The sequence below is a fragment of the Pristis pectinata genome, chromosome 5, assembly GCF_009764475.1.
Source record: "Pristis pectinata isolate sPriPec2 chromosome 5, sPriPec2.1.pri, whole genome shotgun sequence".
NCBI lineage: Eukaryota > Metazoa > Chordata > Chondrichthyes > Rhinopristiformes > Pristidae > Pristis > Pristis pectinata.
The window spans coordinates 8,672,430-8,695,783 of NC_067409.1; the positions used below are offsets into that span (position 1 = coordinate 8,672,430).

General features: G+C 44.2%; 1 protein-coding gene across 5 annotated transcripts in view; it reads left to right on the plus strand.

Moving 5' to 3' along the window:
- Positions 1 to 23,354, plus strand: part of zbtb47b (zinc finger and BTB domain containing 47b) — a 214,100-nt gene that overhangs the window by 185,068 nt on the left and 5,678 nt on the right. For all 5 annotated transcript variants that reach the window (XM_052015448.1, XM_052015446.1, XM_052015445.1 and 2 more), the window contains exons 4-5: positions 5,441 to 5,556; positions 9,828 to 9,972. In XM_052015448.1, the coding sequence (XP_051871408.1) occupies positions 5,441 to 5,556; positions 9,828 to 9,972 (261 nt within the window). The remainder of the gene's footprint in view (positions 1 to 5,440; positions 5,557 to 9,827; positions 9,973 to 23,354) is intronic.

Here is a 23,354-nt window from a genome sequence, read left to right on the forward strand (position 1 = left end):
TAATAGTAATTCTTTAGTAATAGTGGTTTGTTGTCATATGATGCATGTAATGCATCCAAAGGTATTTCCCTGGGGTCATAGCAAACAGAATTTGATTCAAAGCTGGATAAGAATCCATAAGGCAGATAGATTTTAAAGTGTGGAAAAGGCTATCTGTTTAAGAAGAGAGTTCTGTTGGTCTTGGTCTTCAACAGTATGTTCTGTTTGCTGAAATCCTCAGCTCTGCCTTTGTTAGCTCTTGCTCTGACCCCTCAGAAACATCACTGGCTGCCCTCCATAAACCTCACGTTATTTGGAGCTTTGCTGCCTCTAGCCTAACTTGTCATCTTTGCTTGCTGACCATTATTGACTCCTAATTGCACAACATCTTAGTTTTAAAATTTATCGTCCAAATGAAGGGTCTCGACCCAAAATGTCAACTGTCCATTTCCCTCCATAGATGCTGCCTGTTCCACTGAGTTCCTCCAGCAGCTTGTGTGTTGCTCCAGGTTCCAGCATCTACGGTCTCTCAAAATTTATGGAGCTTATTTTCGGATTCCTCCATGGCCTCGCACCTCCCCGAGTCTGAAATTTCCTTTTCCCTGTAGCCCTCTGGGATTCTGGCACTCTCTCATTTCTGGTGTCTTCACATCCTTCAGTAGCCACACACAAACTGCTGGAGGAGTTCAGCAGGTCAGGCAGCATCTATGGAGGGGAATAGACTCTGCTCCAGTTGAAGGTTCTCGACCCGAAATGTCGACTGTCCATTTCCCTCCATAGATGCTGCCTGACCTGCTGAGTTCCTCCAGTGTTTTGTGTGTTGCTTTAGACTCCAGCATCTGCAGTCTCTTGTATATCCCTCAGTAGCCCTTGGGCAAGTTTTTCGACACACAGGGTGGTGGGTATGTGGAACAAGCTGCCAGAGGAAGTGGTAGAGGTGGGTAAAATTACAATGTTTAAAAGTACGTGGTTAGGAAAGGTTTAGAGTGATATGGGCCAAATGCAAGCAGATGGGACTAGGCACCTTGGTCTGCATGAACGAGTTGGGCCAAAGGGCCTGTTTTCTTGCTGTGACTCGCCAAATAAATCACTCTGACTAGTATAATTGCTCCCACATGGCAGCCGTGCCTTTAGCCAGAGGGTGGTGAATTTGTGGAACTCCTTGCCACATACAGCAGTGGAGGCCAGATCAGTGGGGGTGTTCAAGGAGGAGATAGATATCTAACTAGTCAGGGTATCAAGGGATATGGGGATAAGGCCGGAAATTGGGATTAAAATAGTTTTTTTTCCCCCCATTTCTCATTTCTTTTTTCCCTTTTCCTTGGAGCAGACTTGATGGACTGAATGGCCTGCTTCTGCTCCCTTGTCTTGTGATTTTGTGATAAGCTCTAGCATGACCCCCTTAAGTCTTTCAGTGCCTCCATCCATCCTACTGTAATGTGCTGCTTAAATACATCTTTTTGACCATCTTTTGGTCATCTTCATAAATATCTCTGAGACTCAGTCGCAGATTTTGTTGGCTCTCTGTCTCTCCAGTAATGTGTCTTTGGACATTTTGCTGTTATGTTGTTGTTGAGACTTTGAAAGGCTGAAATCCTTCTGGTGGAGATGCTCTCACGTCTGGTTCTATTGGGTAAGGAGTTTCAGGATGATGAAGGAACAGCATTATTTCCAGATCAGGATGGTGTGCAGCTTGAGGTGGCAGGAACCTCGAGTGGTGTTCCTATTAACCTATGCGAGAGACTACAGGGAATTACCAGCTTATTAGCCTAACATCAGTAGTAAGGGAAATGCTAGAATCTATAATAGAAAAAGCACAGCAATCTTTCATACTTAAAACATAGAACAGTACGGCACAGGAACAGGCCCTTCAGCTCACGATGTTGTGCTGAACTAATTAAACTAATGATGCATTAGTGGATAGTCAGAGGCTTTTCCCCAGGGCTGAAATGGTGGCCATAAGGGGACATAGGTTTAAGGTGCTGGGGCGTAGGTATAGCGGAGATGTCAGGGGTAAGTTTTTTACTCAGAGAGTGGTGAGTGTGTGGAAGGTGCTGCCGGAAACGGTGGTGGAGGCAGATACGATAGGGTCTTTTAAGAGACTGTTGGATAGGTACATGGAGATAAGAAAAATAGAGGGCTATGAGTAAGCCTAGTAATTTCTAGGGTAGGGACATGTTTGGCACAGCTTTGTGGGCTGAAGGACCTGAATTGTGCTGTAGGTTTTCTCTTTCTAATTATACTAATCCCATCTGCTGCACATGGTCCATATCCCTCCATTCCCTGCACATCCATGTGCCTATCTAAGAGCCTCTTAAACACCTCTATATCTGTCTCCTCCACCATCCCGGCAGCGCATTCCAGGCACCCACCACTCTGTTCAAAAACAAAATGCCCCACATATCTCCTTTGAAATTTTCCACTCTCACCTTAAATACATGCTCTCTAGTATTAGACATTTTGACCCTGGGGAAAAGATACCAGCTGTCTATCTATGCCTCTCATAATCTTATGAACTTCTATCAGGTCTCTCCTCTGCCACTCCAGAGAAAATGACCCAAGTTTGTCCAACCTTCACCCAAACTTGTCCAAGTTTGTCGAGGATTTCAAAACAAAAAAATTCTTAGAAGGCTTGACAGGTCAGGTATGTGAGTGGTGTTTTCCCCGGTTATGAAGTCCAAATAGAGTCAAATCTAGTGGTCATAGTCTCAAAATAAGGGGCAGGTAGGCCATTTTGACAGAAATGAAGGGATATTTATTGACTGAAAGGGTAGTGAATCTTTGGAGGGATGTGGAGCATCATTCATTGCATTCAAAACAGAATGGGGTTAGGAGGAGAAAGGGGAGTGAGGAAGAGTGATTCCAAAGAAGTGACGGCCTTTTCCATGAGAGAGGCAATGTAAATACCGTGCGCTTGTAAGATGACAAGGCGGAGATTGGCGAGCGTATGTAGAGGGAGAGTTTTAAAGGATAGGAGGGCATTACTTATCACTTTTTCAGTCCTATTACTTTCTCCATTACAAATCTTTTACTCAGCCCAATTTCTTTGAGCTCTGCCTTCCCTGTAGACCAGTAGTCCACAGTGTCCCAAATGTTCAGAAGGCTGTTTCAAACAGCTCTGTAGCCCAGATGTCAGATATATCCAGGAGTCAAAGTCAAACACTGCTGACGTTGAAATCATAGGACTCAGGGACTGCAGGTAAGCAATGGCCTCTGTGCAGGTAGCTTTCAACTTGGTACATGAATTCGCAGTTTAGACTGCAATGCCCATGGAGAAGAACAAATGATGGCAGTGCAGCAACGTGGTCTGCTGGAAGAATTCGGGGACATTACAAATTAGAGGCAGCAAGGCTCCAAATAACCTGAAGTTTGTGGAGGGCAGCCAGTGGTGTTTCTGAGGGGTCAGAACAAGAGCTAAAAAGGGATGCTGCTCAACCCGCTGAGTTCTTCCAGCAGGTTGTTTGTTGCTCTAGATTTCAGCATCTGCAGTCTCTTGTGTCTCTAAATGATGGCAGTGGATGGCAACAGGGCAGAAGAGAGGACCTCAGTCAAGAGCTGCTGGCCCAGGAGCCATCCGGGAGGATGGAGGTGTCACTGTATCTGACAATGCGTAATTACATGGGTTAGGAAAGATTATGTTCAAACTAGAAATGAATTGGAGTTCGAGAGAGTGAATTTTAAAATTCTGAACCTCCTACAGTGAACTGTGGCCCTGGCTGCTTGTCCCTTATTTGAATAAGCTGTATCCTTTCTTGAGATGAGTGATCTTGGATTGCTGGCATAAAACAAAGTCAAAGTCAAGTTTATTGTCATATGCACAGGAGCAATGAAAAACTTACTTGCAGGCACATAGCATCATATAACCAGCACAATTTTTTCAAGAAAGAACACAATTTGAACAAAAAAAATCCATTTTAGTGCAAAGTGCTCAAAGTGGTTTGGGCTCTGTTGTGAAGATGACAGTGTGCTCCATTAGAAGGCATGCAATGAGGATTGGGACTTGTGGAGTGGGACTTGAAAAGCATAGTGAGCAATTTGTGGGTTCTGTGGAAATGTAATAACCGGTAATCAGGATGAGAACATGTAGCTACATGCCCTGGATTGGTATCTCTGTCGGTACTGCAGTGTTAATAAACTGTTCAACTTTGCCTCCAATTGCACAAGCAATTGAGGGAGAAAGAGTGGCAGTGCCAAACCAAACATAAAAGCGATAGACCAAACGGGAGAAAGTAGAAGTGAGAGGGTGGTTTGATGTGGAAACCAGCTGCTAATTGCTGGCAAGTTGTTTTCCGTAACCATCTTCTAAAGGCTGACTTTCATCAATGGTGTTTATCTTGGGTAGTTGTGTAACTAACTTCTGCATGCCTTTTCACATTTGCCAGAAGTGGTCTTTAACGATTTTGCAAGGTCAATGATCTATCGACATATCATAGAACATCGAACACTACAGCACAGGACAGGCCCTTCGGCCCACAATGTTGTGCCGATATTTTATCCTGCTCTAAGATCTATCTAACCCTTCCCTCCCACATACCTCTCCATTTTTCTATCATTCGTGTATCTATCTAAGAGTCTCTTAAATGTCCCTAATGTATCCGCCCCCACAACCTCTGCCGGCATTGTGTATCCTGAAAGAGTGAGCAATAAACTTGCTCTTTCTAGGTTGAGGATGGCACACTGGTGTAGCTAGTGGAGTCTCACTGCTCCAGTGTCTCAGGTTCAGTCCTGAACCTCTGGTGCTGCCTGTGTGGAGATTGACATTCCCCCTGTGACCACGTGAGTTTTCTCTGGGTGCTCCAGTTTCCTCCCACATCCCATAGAAATGTGGGTTGGTAATTTACTTGGCCACTTTGAATTACCCCTGGTGAGTTGTAGGTTCTGGGAGGAGTCGATGGAAATATGGGGAGAGTAAATCAGATTGGTGTAAATGGATGCTACAAACAATCTGCTGGAAGAACTCAGTGCGTTAAGCAGCATCTGTGGAAGGAAAGGAGTTGTTGACGTTTCGGGTCAAAACCCTGCATCAGGACTAATGGGTGATTGATGGTTGGCACGGACCCTGTGGACTAAAGGACCAGTTTCAGTGCTGTCTGACTCTGATGCTCTATCAAGTTAGTGCAGGATCTCTGCACGAGGTGTTGGAGCTAGAAGTTCTCCCCACTGTACTGTGGTGCGTCTCGGGCTAGACACCCAGTCCAGCAATAGTTGAGGAAGTGGCTGGAGAGAAACAGTGAAGGTGGAAAGAAAGAAATGTAGAATAAATTGTCACAGTACGAAGATCATTTCAGTCTTTCAAAATCCGGTTCATCTTTCTTAATGCAGTAATGGCTAGGCTTCCAAGTTCTTCCTTGTCTGTGGTGTCTCAGAATATCCTGAGGTTATGAAAACTGGAATGGAATTTCAAACTTTTCACTTTTCTTCCTGATTGCATCATTCCCGTTACTATTTGTTTTCATTTCAGCTCACACAAAGGATATGCCATTCACCTGTGAGACTTGTGGGAAGTCATTTAAACGCAGCATGTCACTAAAAGTCCACTCTCTGCAGCATTCGGGGGAGAAACCTTTCAAATGTGAGGTAAGTGTCATCTTATATTGGTAAATCCACTCTAAACCCTCTCCGCTATACTTAAAATATACACATACGCCATCAGAATGTGTCTAACTTGCACATTCTATTTCATGATCCATCTCAACAGATTGTCCCTATGAGTCCTGGGTAGGAATTTTCACCATTATTAATCCCTTAAAATCTTTATCAAGTTTTACTTAGTTTATCAAACACATTTTTATTTTCCCAATGTTAGTGGCTTGTGAAATGCATATGGAAATGCTGGCATCAGCGTCACATTATGGTACAACTTGCTGACCTGGACTTGAGGGCCAATGAGCTGAAGTTAAGGAGTCAGAGATGCTACAGGCAGGAAGACAAACCAAGCTGGTGGAAGTCCAAGCAATTCTGTCTTCTGAAGTCTAAGGAGCCTTCCGCACACAAGGCGAAACTATTAGAGCTAAAATTAGTCACAATTAGCTGTCAATGTTCTATCACTGAAGAATACATCCTGATGTATCTCTTGTGCAGTTGTTCCTTACAAAGTGTGCCCCTATCAGTGAGAAATAGAAGCAGGATTAGATATTCAGAACTTTGTGCCTTCTGTGTCATTCAATACGATGATGGCTGATCTTTAAATTTCACTTTCCTGTATTGGTCATGTCCCTCGATTCCCATTATATTAAAATATATTTTGATATTTCTTGAATATAATTAGTAACCGAGGCCCCACAGCCCTCTTGTGATTAAAATGACAAAGATTTAGCACTGCAAGGGTGAAGGCATTTCTGCACATTTCTGTCCTGATTGCCCAACTGCTTATTTTGAGAATTTGAGTTCTGGTTCTGAACAACTCAGCCAGGGGAAATACTAGCTGCACATTTATCCTGTCAAACTGTTAACAATTTCATGTATTTCAACAAGATCATCTCTCATTCTTCTAGAGGGTATGGGCCCAATCTGCTAATCATGACAAAGCTGCCACCCCACCAAGCAATCTGTTGAAGGTTCACCATACTCCCTTTATAAATACATATATCCTTCCTTAGAGATGGAGACCAGACCAGTCCACACTACTCCAGGGCTCTCTATAATTACAACAAATACCACATTTTTTTTCATATTCCATCACCATGGCTTTATTCTGTCGGTGCTTCTCTCCTCCTCCCAATCCACACTGCCTCCCAGCTTTGTATCAACAAACTTGGATATATTACACTTTATCCCATGTCCAAGTCTTAAAAATAGATTGTGAACAGCTGGACCCCTTGCACTAGTTCCTGAGGCACCCCCTGGTCACTGCCTCCCAGTTCAAACATGAGCATTTTATTCCTGCTCTGTTTAACAAGTCTTCAATCTACACCAGTATGTTACTGCTCCGGTACTGTGCACTCTAATTTTGATTAATAAAGTCTTGTTTAGAACTTTTTTTAAGGCCTTTTCAGAGTCTAACTACTCCACATCAACCTGTACACCATTATGTATACTGCTAACTACACCTCAAAGTTCCAACAGATTTGTGGAACAAGATTTGCCTTTCATAATCTACATTGACTCTACCCAATCCAATTATATTGCAAGTACCTTAACAACAGACACCAGGTTTTTTTTGTAAGCTACTAATATTAGGCTAGCTGGTTTAAATTCCCTATTTTCTCACTTTCTCCTTTCTTAAACAATGTGGATACATTTGCTGCCTTCCAGTTTGTGGGAATTCTTCAGGAATCAATGGAATTTTGGAGGACTTCAGCCAGTACATCCACAGTCTCCAAGCCAAAGCTTTGAGATGCAGGCTATCACATCCTGGTGATTTATCGCCTTTTACTCCCATTCATTTCTCCAATGCTTTTTTTTATAATGCTAATTTTTTTTTTGAGCTACTCATTTATAGTAGACATGTAGTTGTCTACCACTTTCAAGACGCTTGCTCTGGCTACTTCTACGAATACTTGCTTAACTTGGCCTGGGAATTTCTTAGATTGGGAAATGAACGATGTGAAGTTAATTTTTTGATCTTCATTCTCCATTACCCTCACTGATCTGTCAATCTCAGTGCTAATAAATCAGCATCCACAAAAGGGGGAAGTGTTAGGATTTCTGCTACACTTCAGTTGAGAAAATACCTCCTGAATTTAACCCGCACCCCTCTCCAGTGGGCCAGCTCTTGACCTGAAGATCGGGTACTTCCACCAAGCAGAATGTAGATTTTTCATTGACCATTGACTCATCAACTTATTGGAGATAATGGTTATAAGAACTTGTTATATCTAACTTCAGTGATTGGCATATAGCCAGATAATCCACTACAGGTAGGAGTTCTGGTCCTCCTCCATACCGCGATCTGGTTGTTGACAGAACTGGACAGTGCAGAATACCCAGAGTGTTCTGTAGCAGTTGGACTGGGCCACTTCACAGGACAAGAACTATGTACCTTTCATATGCATAGATAGTTACCCTGTGGCTGCAAGGGTTTTTTGGTTTGCGTGCTTCATTCCCCACATGGCTGAGGCATTTAAAGTTTGGTTTCGTGGAATGGAAATGAGATGCAGGAAATACTCGGGATACATGGAGAGAAAAATGTTTCGGGTCTGTGCTGCCTGACTTGCTGAGTATTTGAGAAACAAAGGACTGCAGATGCCAGAATCTGGATGAAAAACACGATGATGCTGGAGGAACTCAGCAGGCCAGGCACGATCCGTGGAGAAAAGCAGGTGGTCAACGTTTCGGGTCAGGACCCTTCTTCAGGACTGAAGATAGGAAAAGAGGGAAGCCCAGTGTATAGGAGGGAAAAGCAGGGCAGTGATAGGTGGACAGAAGGGTGGAGGTGGGGTGGGAACAGGGTGGTGATGGGTAGATGCAGGTAAGAGACAGTGATAGGCAGGAGGGGAGAGCAGATCCACTGGGGGATGGGTCAAAGGTAAGAAGAGAGGGGAGAAAAGGCTAGGAAAGGGAAGAAGAGAAGATAGTGGGGGGTGGGGGGGTGGCCGTTGTGGGGAAGGGGGGTGGGGATTACCTAAAGTGGGAGAATTCAATATTTATGCCATTAGGCTGCAAGGTTCCAAGACGGTAAAGGGGCTTGGAGCTGACAGGAGAGCGCAGTGGTATTTGTGATAGTAAATTGTATTGAAAATCAATCTGGGAGTAAAATGACTTTTGTTTATTAAAGGCTACTAAGTGTGCATCTGATGACTCTCCTCTCATAAAGACATGCATTTTCCATCGAAAGAAGGGGAGTGCTATATGAATACTTCACTAGCTTCTCATTTGAAGCTGCGAGAAAGCTTTAGTTTCGTTTATCAGTTTCCTTGAGTCATGCTGTTAGTGCCTGAGGAATGCTGGTCTCCAGTATTCCTGGAGCAGACCTGTTGACGTCTGCCCTCCTGCTTACTCTGTACGTAAATACTCAGTGCATGCTCGGTGTCACTGCAGAGGCACATTTCAGAGAACCCAATGACTTAGCCCCAGCCTTCCATCCCACCCTTTCTGCTTGGGTAATGCTCATCGATATAGCTGTGGCAACGTTCCAAGAAGCCCCTCTTCCAATCAGTAAGAGAATTGTGTGGCATATTTTGGTTCCCTTTGCTGCAAACTTCCACTCCCCTCTCTAGGGTGATCTCTGATGCTGAAGTGGCCTTTGTGTTACTGCTTAGATTAAAATTTTCCCTTCCCAATTAATGCAAGGTCACATCCTTGTTGTTAGGGCACTTAGAGGATTGGGTGAAATCATCTTGGAGCTTCCAGGTGCATGATTATCTTGTCGTCTCGATGGCTGGACCAAGGAAAAAGGTGTTAGCAGCAGCTTCCAATAATCCGGGTGTGTTTGGATCCCTGCATTTAGCTGTTGCAGTTTGGGTTGTTCCAGTTCTGTTCTTTTCGGAAGCTTTGACAAGGAAATGTTAATGGTGAAATGGAGGAAAGACAAAATTCATCTTACCTGCAGTGTGTTGATGGTTTTGTGCTTGGACATCACATCAGCTTACACTGGTTTGTGTGTGCACTGCTGCCCATTTCATTTTGCTGTTGCACAGCTGTTGACAGATGCAGAAAAGCAGGTATCTGGATCTCAGAATCTTGCCCTTCCCCAGGACAGCAGTGTCTCATGAGGGGGACATGCAAAAATGAGAGAAGAGTCACGGTTGAAAACCTGTGTCAAATCGTATACTGCTGGTGCATATCGGAGATCATCCAGTTACCATTTACGTAAAAGGCCTGATGGGAGTTGGGCTGTAATGTCTTTGCGCTTACTGTGAGGAGCCGCACTAATCCTACGTTTTTACGCTTGTGTCTTCAATCATTAGAACTGCAATGAAAGATTCCAGTACAAGTATCAGTTGCGCTCTCATATGAGCATCCACATCGGACACAAGCAGTTCATGTGCCAATGGTGCGGCAAGGATTTTAACATGAAGCAGTATTTCGATGAGCATATGAAGACGCACACTGGTACGGACATTTTTACTTTGCCGATCAAACGGGTGTATAGTTTGGTGTTCAAAACTCAAAAGTGTGTTGTGGTCTTTCTGATCTCCGAAAATGGTGATGTATCAGCATCAGTTTTTTGTGGGGGGGGGGGGGGGTGTGTGTGGAAGAACATTTAAATGCTTTGATCTTCCCTGTCATTCTGAAAGAATAAATGAATGCTTTGCTGGCTGCTTTCATTCACTGCTCCACTACAGGTTTCTCTGTGTGTGTGTTCTCTATTTCTCACGCCCTACAACATTAACACTAACCATCTACAAATGAGCCCTATCAATGCAATGTGTAACTCAAGCTCCCAATTTTTGCCTGTAAAGGTGAACAATAATGTTGACATCTTATGAATCGTTCTTGCACGTCAGAGGGTAGGTTTCTGGATAGCAAGAGGGATCAAGGTTCCTGGGTGAATCTGGTTCATTTCCTCCTATAGTCGAGGAGAAGAATTGAGGCTGATTCTTGCAGCCTCCCTACAACTTCAAAAGCTGCTCTGGCCACAGAACAAACTAGGAATCAAGCCTGCAATTTCTGGTGTGATCTGTATAGCTCAGTCCAAGGAGGAGCCTTTATCTATTTATCCATTGAGTGGATAATTCAGCGTGTCTCATCTATACTGAAGTTAGGTTTGTTTCAAAGCTGTTTACTTTCCTCTCCTAGTTTTAATATTTTCCAGGACCTTTTAAATTGATGCATTGTTTTAAAGGAGACTAGCTTGTTCATTTTATTTCCCTGAATAATTTATAACAAAATCTTATAAATACCTTGCATGCTTTTTAGTTTGAGAATATGCAACTCCTGTTTCCTAAGTTTGAGTTCAATCCTGAGACTGGCCTAGCAAATCTCCTTTACTTGCTCTTCAGGACTATCACTATTGAAAATAAAGTAGACTATTCGCAATGTGCGTTAACCATGATGAAGGACAGAAACGCGAGTAGGCCATACTGCCCCACGTTGGCTCTGCCATTCAATGAGATCACGACATGATGGCAGTGTGGTGCAGCAGTTAGTGCTGCTGCCTCACTGCTCCAGTGACCCCGTTCAATCCTGACCTCTGGTTCTGTCTGTGTGGAGTTTGCACCTTCTTCCTGTGACTGTATGGTTTTCCTCTCATGTCCCCAGGGCATTTCCGATGGGTTAATTGGCTGTTGCAAGTTGCCACTAATGTAGGTAAGAGGCAAAAGAATGAAAGAGTGAGATGGAATAGACTTGCAGGGAAATTAAAAGGAGGGGAGTGGATGAGTGCTGACATCGATCTGATGGACTGTCTCCTGTTTTATAATAATTAAATAAGATTATCCCTCACCTCACCCTACCTTTCTCTCCCATTCGTGCCCCATGTCTCTTGATTGTCTTGGTGTCTAAATATATAAAAATCTCATCCTCCAGTAAATGAGTAATAAGATGCAAGAGATTCTGCAGATGCTGGAATCTGGAGCAACACACACAAGATGTTGTTGGAACTCAGCAGGTCAGGCAGCATCCATGGAGGGAAATAAACAGTCGATGTTTCGGGCCAAGACCCTTCATAAGGACTGGAAAGGAAGTGGGCAGAAGCCAGAATAAAAAGGTTGGGGAGGGGGAGGAGCACAGGGTGGCAGGTGATAGGTGAGTCCAGGTGAGAGGGGGAAGGTAGGTGGGTGGGGGAGATACAAGAAGCTGAGAGGTGATAGGTAGAAGAGGAAATTTTTTTTTGCATCAATTTGCAGTCAGTGTAATCATGTGTACTCTTCAGAGTCTTGTTTTCCTTTGCAGTGACCTCCATGAAGATTTATGTCCCGATAACCTAATTTCTGTTACTCCTGCCTTGTATTATAGATTCATATCTTCACAGCCCAGCGGGAAGCAATTCAGTCCATTGTTGTGTGAAAGAGCTATCTAACTCTTGGATATCCAATTTTCCAAGAGTTATCCAATATCCACTTACATGCCTTTACTCTTGTTTAAACAGTGTCCTAGCTGGTGTGTTATCTACATTACAACACTTTGAATCCCATCATGTAGTCCTGATGCAGCGTCTCTACCTGAAATTTTGACTGTCCCTTTGCCTCTACAGAGTCTGCTTGACCTGCAGAGTTCCTCCAGCAGTTTTTTTGCTCTAAGTTCCAGCATCTGCAGTGTCTCTTGTGTCTACCACTTCAAAAAGTACCTAATTAACTTTGAAAAGTATTACACGTTTTCATAAACACCTAAATTATTTTGCTGCTGATCCAAGTTTGATTATCACCTATTAAGTTTTCTATCAATATCCAGATTATTTATATAAAGGGACACAAAAACAAGTCTGACACTTCACCAGCTATTACCTGTCAAGCTGAGAATCACCAATTTATTTTCACATTTTCATTTCCTTAACTCCACTTCCGCCTTTATTGAATTAGAAAATTAGAGGGAGGATGGTGCAGGGTAGAGAAATGAAGAGAAACTTAAGGGAAAGAGCATACAAATGTAAGAATGGACCTGCATGCAGGATTTAGAAGGAAAACTTGAAAAAGATGGAACTGAAAGCTGTCAATCTAAATATTGGCAGCACTCATAACAAGTTAAATGAATCGATGGCATGGATGAATACGATCTGAGAGCCATTACAGGGGAATAGTTACAAGGTGTTCTAGGTTGAGAACTCGATATTCCAGGGTAATTGATGTTTAGGAAGTACAAGCAGAAATAAAAATGAGCTACATTAATGGAGGATGAGATCAGTGTGTGATAGGTCAGCAGATCAGGATGCAGAATCGGTTTAAGTAGAAATAAGAAATGGTGAGAAGGGACCTATCAGTGATTACCATCAGCTTGTGGTAATCATTGATAGTTCCACCTGTGGTAATTAGGTTCTCCATCCTGTAGTTTCCTGGAGAAACAAAAGACTGCAGATGCTGGAATCTAGATGAAAAGCACTATGATGCTGGAGTAACTCAGCAGGCCGGGCAGCATCCGTGGAGAAAAGCAGGCGGTCACACTAAGAATTCCCTTTTGACCACTGAGGGGACCTACTCTTTCCATAGATACTCTCCAATAGATTTATAAAAGGTTTTGGAAATTTGCCAGCCAAATTTGTTGGCAATACAAAGCTAGGTGGGGAAATGTGAAGAAGGTACTGAGTCCTCAAAAGGATACAAGTACGTGGTTCCCTGAAAGTGGTGTCACATATAGACAGGGTGGTGAAGAAGGTGTTTGGCATTCTGGCCTTCAGTCAGAGCACTGAGTTTTGAAGTTGCAGTTGTACAAGACTTTGGTGAGGCCACATTTGGAACATTGTGTTCAGTTTTGGTCACCCTGCTATAGGATTGATGTCATTAAGCTGGAAGGAACGCAGAGGAGATTTATGAGGATGTTGCCGGAACTCAAGGGACTGAGTTATGGAGAGAAGTTGAGCAGGTTGGAACTGTTCTCATTGGAGCGTAGGAGAATGAGGGGCGATCTTATAGAGGTATTTAAAATCATGAGGGGCATAGATAGGGTGAATGTACGCAGTCTTCTCCCCAGGGTTGAGGAATCAAGAACTAGAGGGCATAGGTTTAAGGTGAGAGGGGAGAGATTTAATAGGAACCTGAGGGGCAACTTTTTCACCCAGAGAGTGGTCTGTATATGGAACGAGCAACCAGAGAAAGTGATTGAGGCAGGTACATTAACAGCATTTAAAATACACCTGGACAGGTGGATAAGAAAGGTTTAGAGGGATATGGGGCAAATGGGACTAGTTTAGATGGGATCTGGTGGGCATGGACCAGTTGGGCCAATGGACCTGTTTCCATGATGTACGATTCTACGTGTGGATGTCAAGTGAAAGTGCAAAAAGTAATTGGCAAACAGAGGATAATGTGGGGAAATGCGAGGTCTTCCTCTTGGGTAGAAGGAATAGGAAAACAATGCTACTTAAATGGACTACAGAGTGCCACAGTACAGGAGGATCTGGGTGTCCTTGTTCATGAAACAGAGCCATCTTGCACATTCAATAAGTAATTAGGAATACAAGTAGAATATTAACCTTTATTGCAAAGGAGGTGGTATACAAGAGTAGGGCAGTCTTGCTGCGATTATTTGGGACATTCTCCACTGTAGATAATGTGGGGGTTTGAGTTAATGAATATATTCCAAGATTTTTGGGCTAAAGCGAATTTGAGAGTTACAAATATCAAGCAGGAAAGTATTGAGACCAAGGTCAGATCAGCAAGAATCTTGTGACGTGGCAGAGCAAGCTCAAGGGTTTGTATCATTTGGTTTGTTATTGTCATATGTACCAAGATACAGTGAAAAGCTTTGTTTGCATGCCATCCAGGCAGATCATTCCATCCAGGCAGATCATCCGATACATAAGTACATTGAGGTAGTACAAAAGGAAAACAAAAGCAGAACACAGAAATAGTGTTACAGTTGCAGAGAAAGTACAGTGCAGATAGACAAATAAGGTGCAAGAGCTAAGACAAGGTCAGTTGAGAGATCAGGAGTTAATCTTTATTGTATTAGAGGTCCGCTCAAGAGTCTTATAACAGCGGGATAGAAGCTGTCCTTGAGCCTGGTGGTACGTGCTTTCAGGCTTTTGTATCTTCTGCCCAATTGGGGGGGGGTGGGGGAGGGTGGGTGAGAGAAGAGAGAATATCCAGGATGGGTGGAGTCCTTGATCATGTGGCTGCTTTCCTGAGGCAGCGGGAAGTGTGGAGGGGAGGCTGGTTTTTGTGATAGACTTATCCCTGTTTCTAATTATTATTTTCATACAATTAATCCTCAGCATCCCTGATATACCAGATAGTTGACCAGGTCTGCTAATAGTCGAGCAAGAAAGTCCTTGAGCTCAGACTTGGCACCACTTGGCAAAAATTGGCACCACTATTAAATGTAGTCTCAAAAAAACACACTGGCTGCTTGGCCTCCCACTGTTGTCTGTAGCTCTCCTTGGCTTGAATGTGTGCTATAGGACCTTCAGGTGGTAATTCAATATACTGATGACGCACGTCGTACTGAGTGCATAATACCCAAGCTGGGGAAATTGGCTGCTTGGCTCAGCTGATTTTAACAACCCTCTCTCTGTCTGTATCAGGAATTCTGTAAAAAAAAAGTGCCTTCTTATTTTTATATGAAGCTGTTCATGATGTTTCCATCTAAGTAGTAATGTGCATTGACAGGAAAAGAACGATTCCCATCGGTCTCCAATTTCTTTATTTGTTACCGTTCCATGAGCTCTCCTCTTTTTCTGAGTGGCAACTGATGATTGAATGTGGACTGATGTTCTGCATTAGCAGGCTATTCAACCAATCAACCCAATGTAAAGAGGTACTTTCAGTAGCAGTTGGGTTTGGGCATCCTACTGCCTTTCCCATCTTCCTAGCTCAAGGGCAGTGAGGTAAATTATATCCCTAGTTGCAGCCTTCTATTCAGACAGTGTGTCATCGACAGTGTGTTGCAGTCATCCACTCTGTGAGACCTGGAAATGTTGTCCAGAAGGTTCTTCGGAAGTCAGGAATGAGGCGCAAATCTCATGGTTACAGCTGTTTTATTAGATGTTCATCAAAGCACACAAGTCAGACAGTGTTAGCTTGTACTAGCAAGGAAGGCGAGTTAAACAAAGTAACAAAGAACTTGTCCTTGGGCTCTCGCTTTATCCTGCAAACTGGTTAGATAAGGGAATCTTCACCATAATTTTGAGGTGATTGGAGGAAGGTATAAGGGGGATGTCAGGGGTAAGTTTTTTTTTACACAGAGAGTGGTGGGTGCGTGGAACGCACTGCCGGCAGAGGTTGTGGGGCAGATACATTAGGGACATTTAAGAGACTCCTTAGACACATGAATGATAGGAAAATGAAGGGCCATGTGGGAGGGAAGGGTTAGACAGATCTTGGAGCAGGATAAAATGTCGGCACAACATCGTGGGCCGAAGGGCCTGTACTGTGCTGTAATGTTCTATGTTCTGATAACATCCTATGGGAAGGTAATGCCCGAGTTACACTTCGGTTCTACAGACCAAGAAACTACAGAAGTATCCGGCCAAATATACTGCAAGTTACTAAAAGTTTACAAACAGGCGATCATACAAACATATAAGCAAACATGAAGAAAGCTCAAACTACAAAACACACAAGATAAACAACAATCTGGACCCTAATCCAACAACTCCTTCCAAGTTGGTTTGAATTCCCAGATCTGGTTCTGTTCCACCCTGTACCCTAAGGATTTGTTGAACGACTGGAATGCTGAAAATCTGGACCTGATCAAATGCACAGGTTACCGTTCCAAGTAGAAGCCCCTCGTCACAACTCTACAGAGCACCTCCATCTCAGTGTTTCAGCTGCCTTTTCTGTTTCATTTGTTGCCAGCATATTTGCATGTTTTTGATATTTCTGAGGAGATTCATCAGTCGCAATTTAGTCTGCACACAAAATGGTTAGCAGAAGAATTAGAGTAGCACTGATTTTTCCTTGTCCTGAGATTCAGATTTCAGTTTCATATCTCCCTTTGGAGTTTGAGGCTGTTTACTAATTTTCCTCACAATCTGATTACCACTGACTGGTGATAAACTGGTGTTAAAACACCAAACGTATGGTGAAATAGCACATTTACAGAGCAAAACACCCCACAGCACTGCCCAGGAGCACTGAAAAATAAGGTTTTGCACTGAGCACATGAAATATTAGTGCAGTTGACCGGAAGATTTATCAGTGAGGTGGAATTTAATGGTAAATTGGTTTATTGTTGTCACATGTACCGAGGTACAGTAAAAAAAAGAAAGCTTTGTTTAGCATGCTGTTCATGCAGATTCTTTCATCACATCAGTACATTGAGGTCGTACAAGGGGAAGCAATAACGGAATGCAGAATAAAGTGTTACAGTTACAGAAAGTGCAGTGCAGGCAGACAATAAGGTGCAAGGCCATGCCGAGGTAGATTGTGAGGTCAAGAGTCCATTTTATCGTACAGGAGGTCTGTTCAATAGTCTTATAACAGGTGGGATAGAAGCTGTCCTTGAGTCTAGAAACATTGTAAAAGAGGGGAGAGAGGTGGTGAGGTTTGAGATAGGAATTTCAAATCTTTGGGCTCAGCAACATGGTCACCAGTGGTGGAGTGATTATATTTTGGAGTTGATTGGGAATCTAGAGTTGCCAAAGGAGAAAAATAAGGACATGCAAAGCCATGAGGAGATTTGAAAATGAGGATTTTAAGTTTCCATAGAACAGTACAGCACAATACAGGCCCTTTGGCCCACCATGTTGTGCCAACCTTCAAACCACTCCTAAGACTATCTCACCCCTTCCTCCCACATATCCCTCTATCTTAAATTCCTCCATATGCTTATCTAACAATCTCTTGAACTTGATCAACGTATCAGCCTCCACCACTACCCCAGGCAGCACATTCCATGCACCAACCACTCTCTGGGTGAAAAACCTCCCTCTGACATCTCCCTTGAAATTCCCACCCATTAATTTAAAGCCATACCCTCTTGTATTGAGCATTGGTGCCCTGGGAAAGAGGCGCTGGCTGTCTACTCTATCTATTCCTCTTAATATTTTGTATACCTCTATCATGTCTCCCCTCATCCTCCTCCTCTCCAATGAGTAAAGCCCTAGCTCCTTTAGTCTCTCCTCATAATCCATACTCTCTAATCCAGGCAGCATCCTGGTAAATCTCCTCTGCACCCTTTCCAACGTCTCCACATCCTTCCTATGATGAGGTGACCAGAACTGGACACAGTACTCTAAGTGTGGTCTAACCAGAGTTTTGTAAAGCTGCATCATTACTTCACGGCTCTTAAACTCGATCCCATAAAAGAAAGCTTATGAAAGCTAACATCCCATAAGCTTTCTTAACTACCCTATCCACCTGTGTGGCAACTTTCAGTGATCTGTGGATGTGAACCCCCAGATCCCTCTGTTCCTCTACACTGCCCAGAATCTTGCCATTTACCTTGTATTCCGCCTTGGAGTTTGTCTTTCCAAAGTGTACCACCTCTCACTTCTCTGGATTGAACTCCATCTGCCACTTGTCAGCCCAGCTCTGCATCCTATCAATATCCCTCTGTAAGCTTTGACAGCCCGCCACACTATCCACAATACCACCAATCTTTGTGTCATCTGCAAACGTGCTAACCCACCCTTCCACCCCTCATCTAAGTCATTAATAAATATCACAAAAAGTAGAGGTCCCAGAACTGACCACTAGTCATAGCCCTCCAATCCGAATGCACTCCCTCCACCACAACCCTCTGCTTTCGACAGGCAAGCCAATTCTGAATCCCCACGGCCAAGCCTCCCTGGATCCCTTGGCCTCTGACCTTCTGAAGAAGCCTACCATGCGGAACCTTGTTAAATGCCTTACTAAAATCCATGTAGACCACATCTACTGCGCTACCCTCATCGATCTTCCTGGTCACCTCCTCAAAGAACCTTATCAGGTTAGTGAGGCAAGATCTTCCCTTCACAAATCCATGTTGGCTGTCCCTTATCAGTCCATGATTCTCTAAATGATCATAGATCTTATCTCTTAGAATCCTTTCAAGCAGCTTACCCACCACAGACGTAAGGCTCACTGGTCTGTAATTCCTTGGACTATCCCTACTACCTTTTTTGAATTAGGGGACAATATTCGCCACCCTCCAATCCTCCGGTACCATCCCCATGGACAATGAGGACTCAAAGATCCTAGCCAACGGTTCAGCAATCTCCTCCCTCGCCTCCCAAAACAGCCTGGGGAATATTCCGTCAGGCCCCGGGGACTTATCTGTCCTAATATTTTCTAACAGCCCCAACACATCCTCTCTCTTTATATCTATATACTGTAGAACATTACCCTTACCAACCCTGTCCTTGGCTTCATCAAGACCCCTCTCCTTGGTGAATACTGTAGAGAAGTGTTCATTGAGAACCTCACCCACTTCCACAGTTTCCAGGCACAGCTTCCCACCTTTGTCTTTAATTGGACCTACCTTTACTCTAGCCATCCTTCTGCTCTTCCCGTACGAGTAAAAAGCCTTTGGATTCTCCTTAACCCTACTCGCTAAAGCCTTTTCATGTCCCCTTCTCGCTCTCCTCAGCCCCTTCACAAGACAAGGGAGCAGAAGTAGGCCATTCGGCCCATCGAGTCTGCTCCAAAGAAAAGGGAAAAAAGAAATTGAGATGAGAAATTTGGGGGGTGGGGGGGGGCAGAGGGGGGCAAAAACAAAATTTTGGTGTCAGTTTTTTTTTAAAAGGCATCGGCAGAATTTTATTTTAAGTTCCTTCCTTGCTACTCTATATTCCTCACGAGCCCTGTCTGATCCTTGCTGCTTACGCCTTATGTATGCTGCTGCCTTCTTCCTAACTAGTTGTTCCACCTCTCTTGTCACCCATGGTTCCTTCACTCTGCCATTCCTTCTCTGCCTCACCGGGACAAATTTATCCCTAACATCCTGCAAGAGATCCCTAAACAACGAGCACATCTCAACAGTACATTTCCCTTCAAAAATGTCATCCCAATTTACACTCCCAAGTTCTCGCCTTATAGTCTCCTAATTCGCCTTTCCCCTTCTCGTCCTTTTTGCTCCTATCCCTGTCCATGACAATGCTAAAGGTTATTGAGCAGTGGTCGCTTTCCCCCAAATGCTCACCCACCAATAGATCTGTCACCCAGCTCATTACCTAAAACTTGATCTAATATGGCATCCCCTCTAGTCGGCCTGTCAACATACTGTGACAGGAATCCATCCTGGACACACTTAAACTCCGTCCTGTCTAAACCTTTGGCACTAAGCAGGTGCCAATCAATATTTGGGAAGTTGAAGTCTCCCACGATAATAACCCTGCTATTTTTGCATCTTTCCAAAATCTGCCTCCCAATCCACTCCTCAGTATCCCTACTGCTACCGGGGGGCCTATAGAATACTCCCAGTAGAGGAACTACTGCTTTCTTGTTCCTAACTTCCACCCATATTGACTCTAGAGGATCCTTCTACAATATCCACCCTTTCTGCAGCTGTAATAGTGTCCCTGACCAGTATCGCCACCCCTCCTCCTCTTCTCCCCCCCTTCCCTATCCCTTTTAAAACACTGAAAACCAGGAATATTCAAATTCCATTCCTGCCCTGATGTCAGCCGTGTCTCTGTGATAGCCACAATATCATAGTCCCATGTACTTATCCAAGCTCTCAGTTCATCACCCTTATTCTTGATGCTTCTTGTATTTAAGTAAATGCACTTTAGCCCATCCACCTTACTACTTTTGTAGCCTGTACTCTGCTTCTCCTTCCTCAAAGCCTCTCTACCTGTCAGATCTGACTTTTTCCCCATCCCCTTCTTCCTCTGACCTACTCCTCCTATTCCCATCCCCCTCACAAACTAGTTTAAACCCTCCCGAACCACCCTAGCAAACCTGGCTGCAAGGATATTGGCCCCCCTTAGGTTCGGGTGTAACCCGTCCCCTCTGTACAGGTCCCACCTTCCCTGGAAGAGATCCCAACGATTCAAAAATCTAAGACCTTCCCTCCTGCACCAACTTCTCAGCCACGCATTTATTTGCCATCTCCTCCTATTCCTACCTTCACTATTGCGTGGCACTGGCAGCATTCCCGAGATTGCTACCCTTAAGGTCCTGTTCTTCACCCTTCTGCCTAGCTCCCTAAACTCACTTTTCAGGACCTCATCCCTCTTCCTACCTATGTCGTTGGTACCAGCATGAACCACGACTACTGGCTGTTCTCCCTCCCGCTCAAGAATCCTGTGGACCCGATCAGTGACATCCGGGATTCATGCTCACTGCCACAGAACCTCCTATCTGTTTCCCTGACTATTGAGTCCCCTATCACTACTGCCTTCCCCTTCTCCTCCCTTCCCTTCTGAGCAGCAGGACCGGTCCCTGTGCCAGAGACCTGGCTACTGCTTCTTGATCCCTGCAAGTCATCCCCCTCAACAGCCTCCAATGAGGAAAACCTGTTATTGAGGGGAACAGCCTCCGGGGTCCTCTGCATTCTCTGCCTGTTCGTTTTCTTTTTCTTTTTCTCTCCCGACAGTCACCCTTCTATCTACTTCCTGGACCCCAGAAGTACCTGCTCTAAGGGGGGGTGACTGTCTCCTGATGTACAGCATCTACATAACTCTCTCCCTCCCTGATGCTCCGCAGTGCTTGAAGCTGCAACTCCAGCTCATCAAGTTTGAGCCGAAGTTCCTTCAGCCTCAAGCACTTACTGCAGATGTGGTCATCATGGACCTTGCTGCGGTCCACGAGCTCCCACATCAAGCAGCTGCAGCACACCACCCTGTCCTCCATCTGAACTAATTTCCTTTAAATTTAAATGATCTTTCTAATGAAAGATCATTAACTAAAACATTAACTCCATTTCTGTTTCTGTGGATGCTGGCCTGCTAAGTATTTTGAGCTTTTTTGCTTTTATTTCAGATCTCCAGCATCTGCAATATTTTGCTTCAGGCTTGAGAATTTAAACCAAATAAGGTGCTGCTGCTGAAACAGTCGCCAGTTGCGATCAGTAAGGAAAGGAGCGAACAGATCGTGGGAGTCTGAGCTTTTGGCCTCTCGATTACATAGATTAGAAGAAAGGAAGCTGGTTTTGAAATAGCAAAGTCCTGGTGTAACATGAGTAGAGGGTTTCAGCACCAGATGAGCTGAGGCAGAGGAGGATTCGTCCAGCATTACAGAGATAAAAATCTACTGTCATAGCAATGGTGCAAAAATTTGATACAAAACTCATCTCAAAATCAATCTTAACATCAAGATTATAATCCTATTCAGTTTCAGAGACATCCAGAATGGATGGAGTTGGTGGCTGAAGAATTGATTGTGCTATGGGAATTGAAGATAGTAGCTTCCAACACCCCAGTATTCAGTGGGAAGATGTTTCTTCTTAACCAGCAATGAATGTGAAACAAATTGTCTGACAATATAGAGACAGAAGAGGGCTGAGATGTAGTGGTGAGGTGTGGCCGGTTGTGTACATGAAAACTGACCACGTTTTGAGATAATGTAGTGGATAAGGAATGGAAGGGAGCCGAGAGTAGATGTTTATGCCATCCCAGAAGATTAAGCACAGATAATTCTCTGCTTCCATCTGCATGGATAAGGATTTTTGTTTTGTGATGTGAGCATTACTGTTCTTACCAGCCCTTGAGAAAGTGATGCCCACCTGTCACCTTGAGCTACTGTGATGAAGGTACTCCCTCGGTGCTGCTGAGTAGGCAGTTCCAGATTTAGTCTTGATAATGAGGGAACGGTAATATGTTTCCTAGTCAGGATGGTTTTGACTTGCAGGGGGATTTGGAGTTCCTGTGTGCCTGCTACCCTTGTCCTCCCCAGTGGTACGAGTTGTGGCTATGGGAGGATTTGTTTGAGCAGCTGAAGTGAGTAACTGCAGTGCGTTTTGTTGGTGTACACTTCAGCCACAGTCCTGCTGTGCAGGAAGGGAATGGATCTGTGGAGGAAGATGGACAGTCAATGATTTGCATGTCAACCAAAATGTCACTGTCCATCTCCCTCCACAGATGCTGCCTGACCCGCTGAGTTCCTCCAGCGGCTCGTTTTTTTGCTGCAAATCATTCAAGGAGTTTGACCTAACTCTTAGGGGGTGAAGCAATGGAAGAATATGGGAAGAAAGATGGACCAGGGATGATCAGTAAGGATCATATTGGATGGTACAGCAGACTCAAAGGGCTGAATGGCCTACTTCCACTTAGGAAGCTCCAACTGAAAGGCCTCATTGACACATTTATCTTTTCTATAGAAATATAGAAGATAGGAGCAGAAGTAGGCCATTCAGCCCTTCGAGTCTGCTGTGCCATCCAATATTTTTAATTAATTTTAATTTTTTTAATTTAAGGGCGTGGTAACAGGCCCTTCCGGCCCAACGAGTCCACGCTGCCCACTTTAAACCCAAATTAACCTACCCATACGTCTTTGCAATATGGGAGGAAACCGGAGCACCCAGAGGAAACCCACGCAGACACAGGAGAACGTACAAACTCTTTGCAGACAACGACGGGAATCAAACCCCGTTCGCTGGCACTGTAACAGCGTCGCGCTAACCGCTACGCTACCGTGCTGCCCTTGATCCTTGCTGATCATCCCTGTTCCATCTTTCTCCCCATATTCTTCGATTGCTTCAACCCTAAGAGCTAGGTCTAACTTCTTGAATGATTTGCAGCAAAAATCGAGCCACTGGAGGAACTCAGTGGGTCAGGCAGCATCTGTGGAGGGAGATGGACGGTGACATTTTGGTTGACACCCGAAACGTCGACTGTCCATCTTCCTCCACAGATGCTGCCTGACCTGCTGAGTTCCTCTAGCTGCTTGTGTTTTTTACTCCAGATTATAGCATCTGTACTGCCTCTCTATTTAATGATTTGGCTTGACACTAAAGTCCAATGTAATGCTAAACCACTT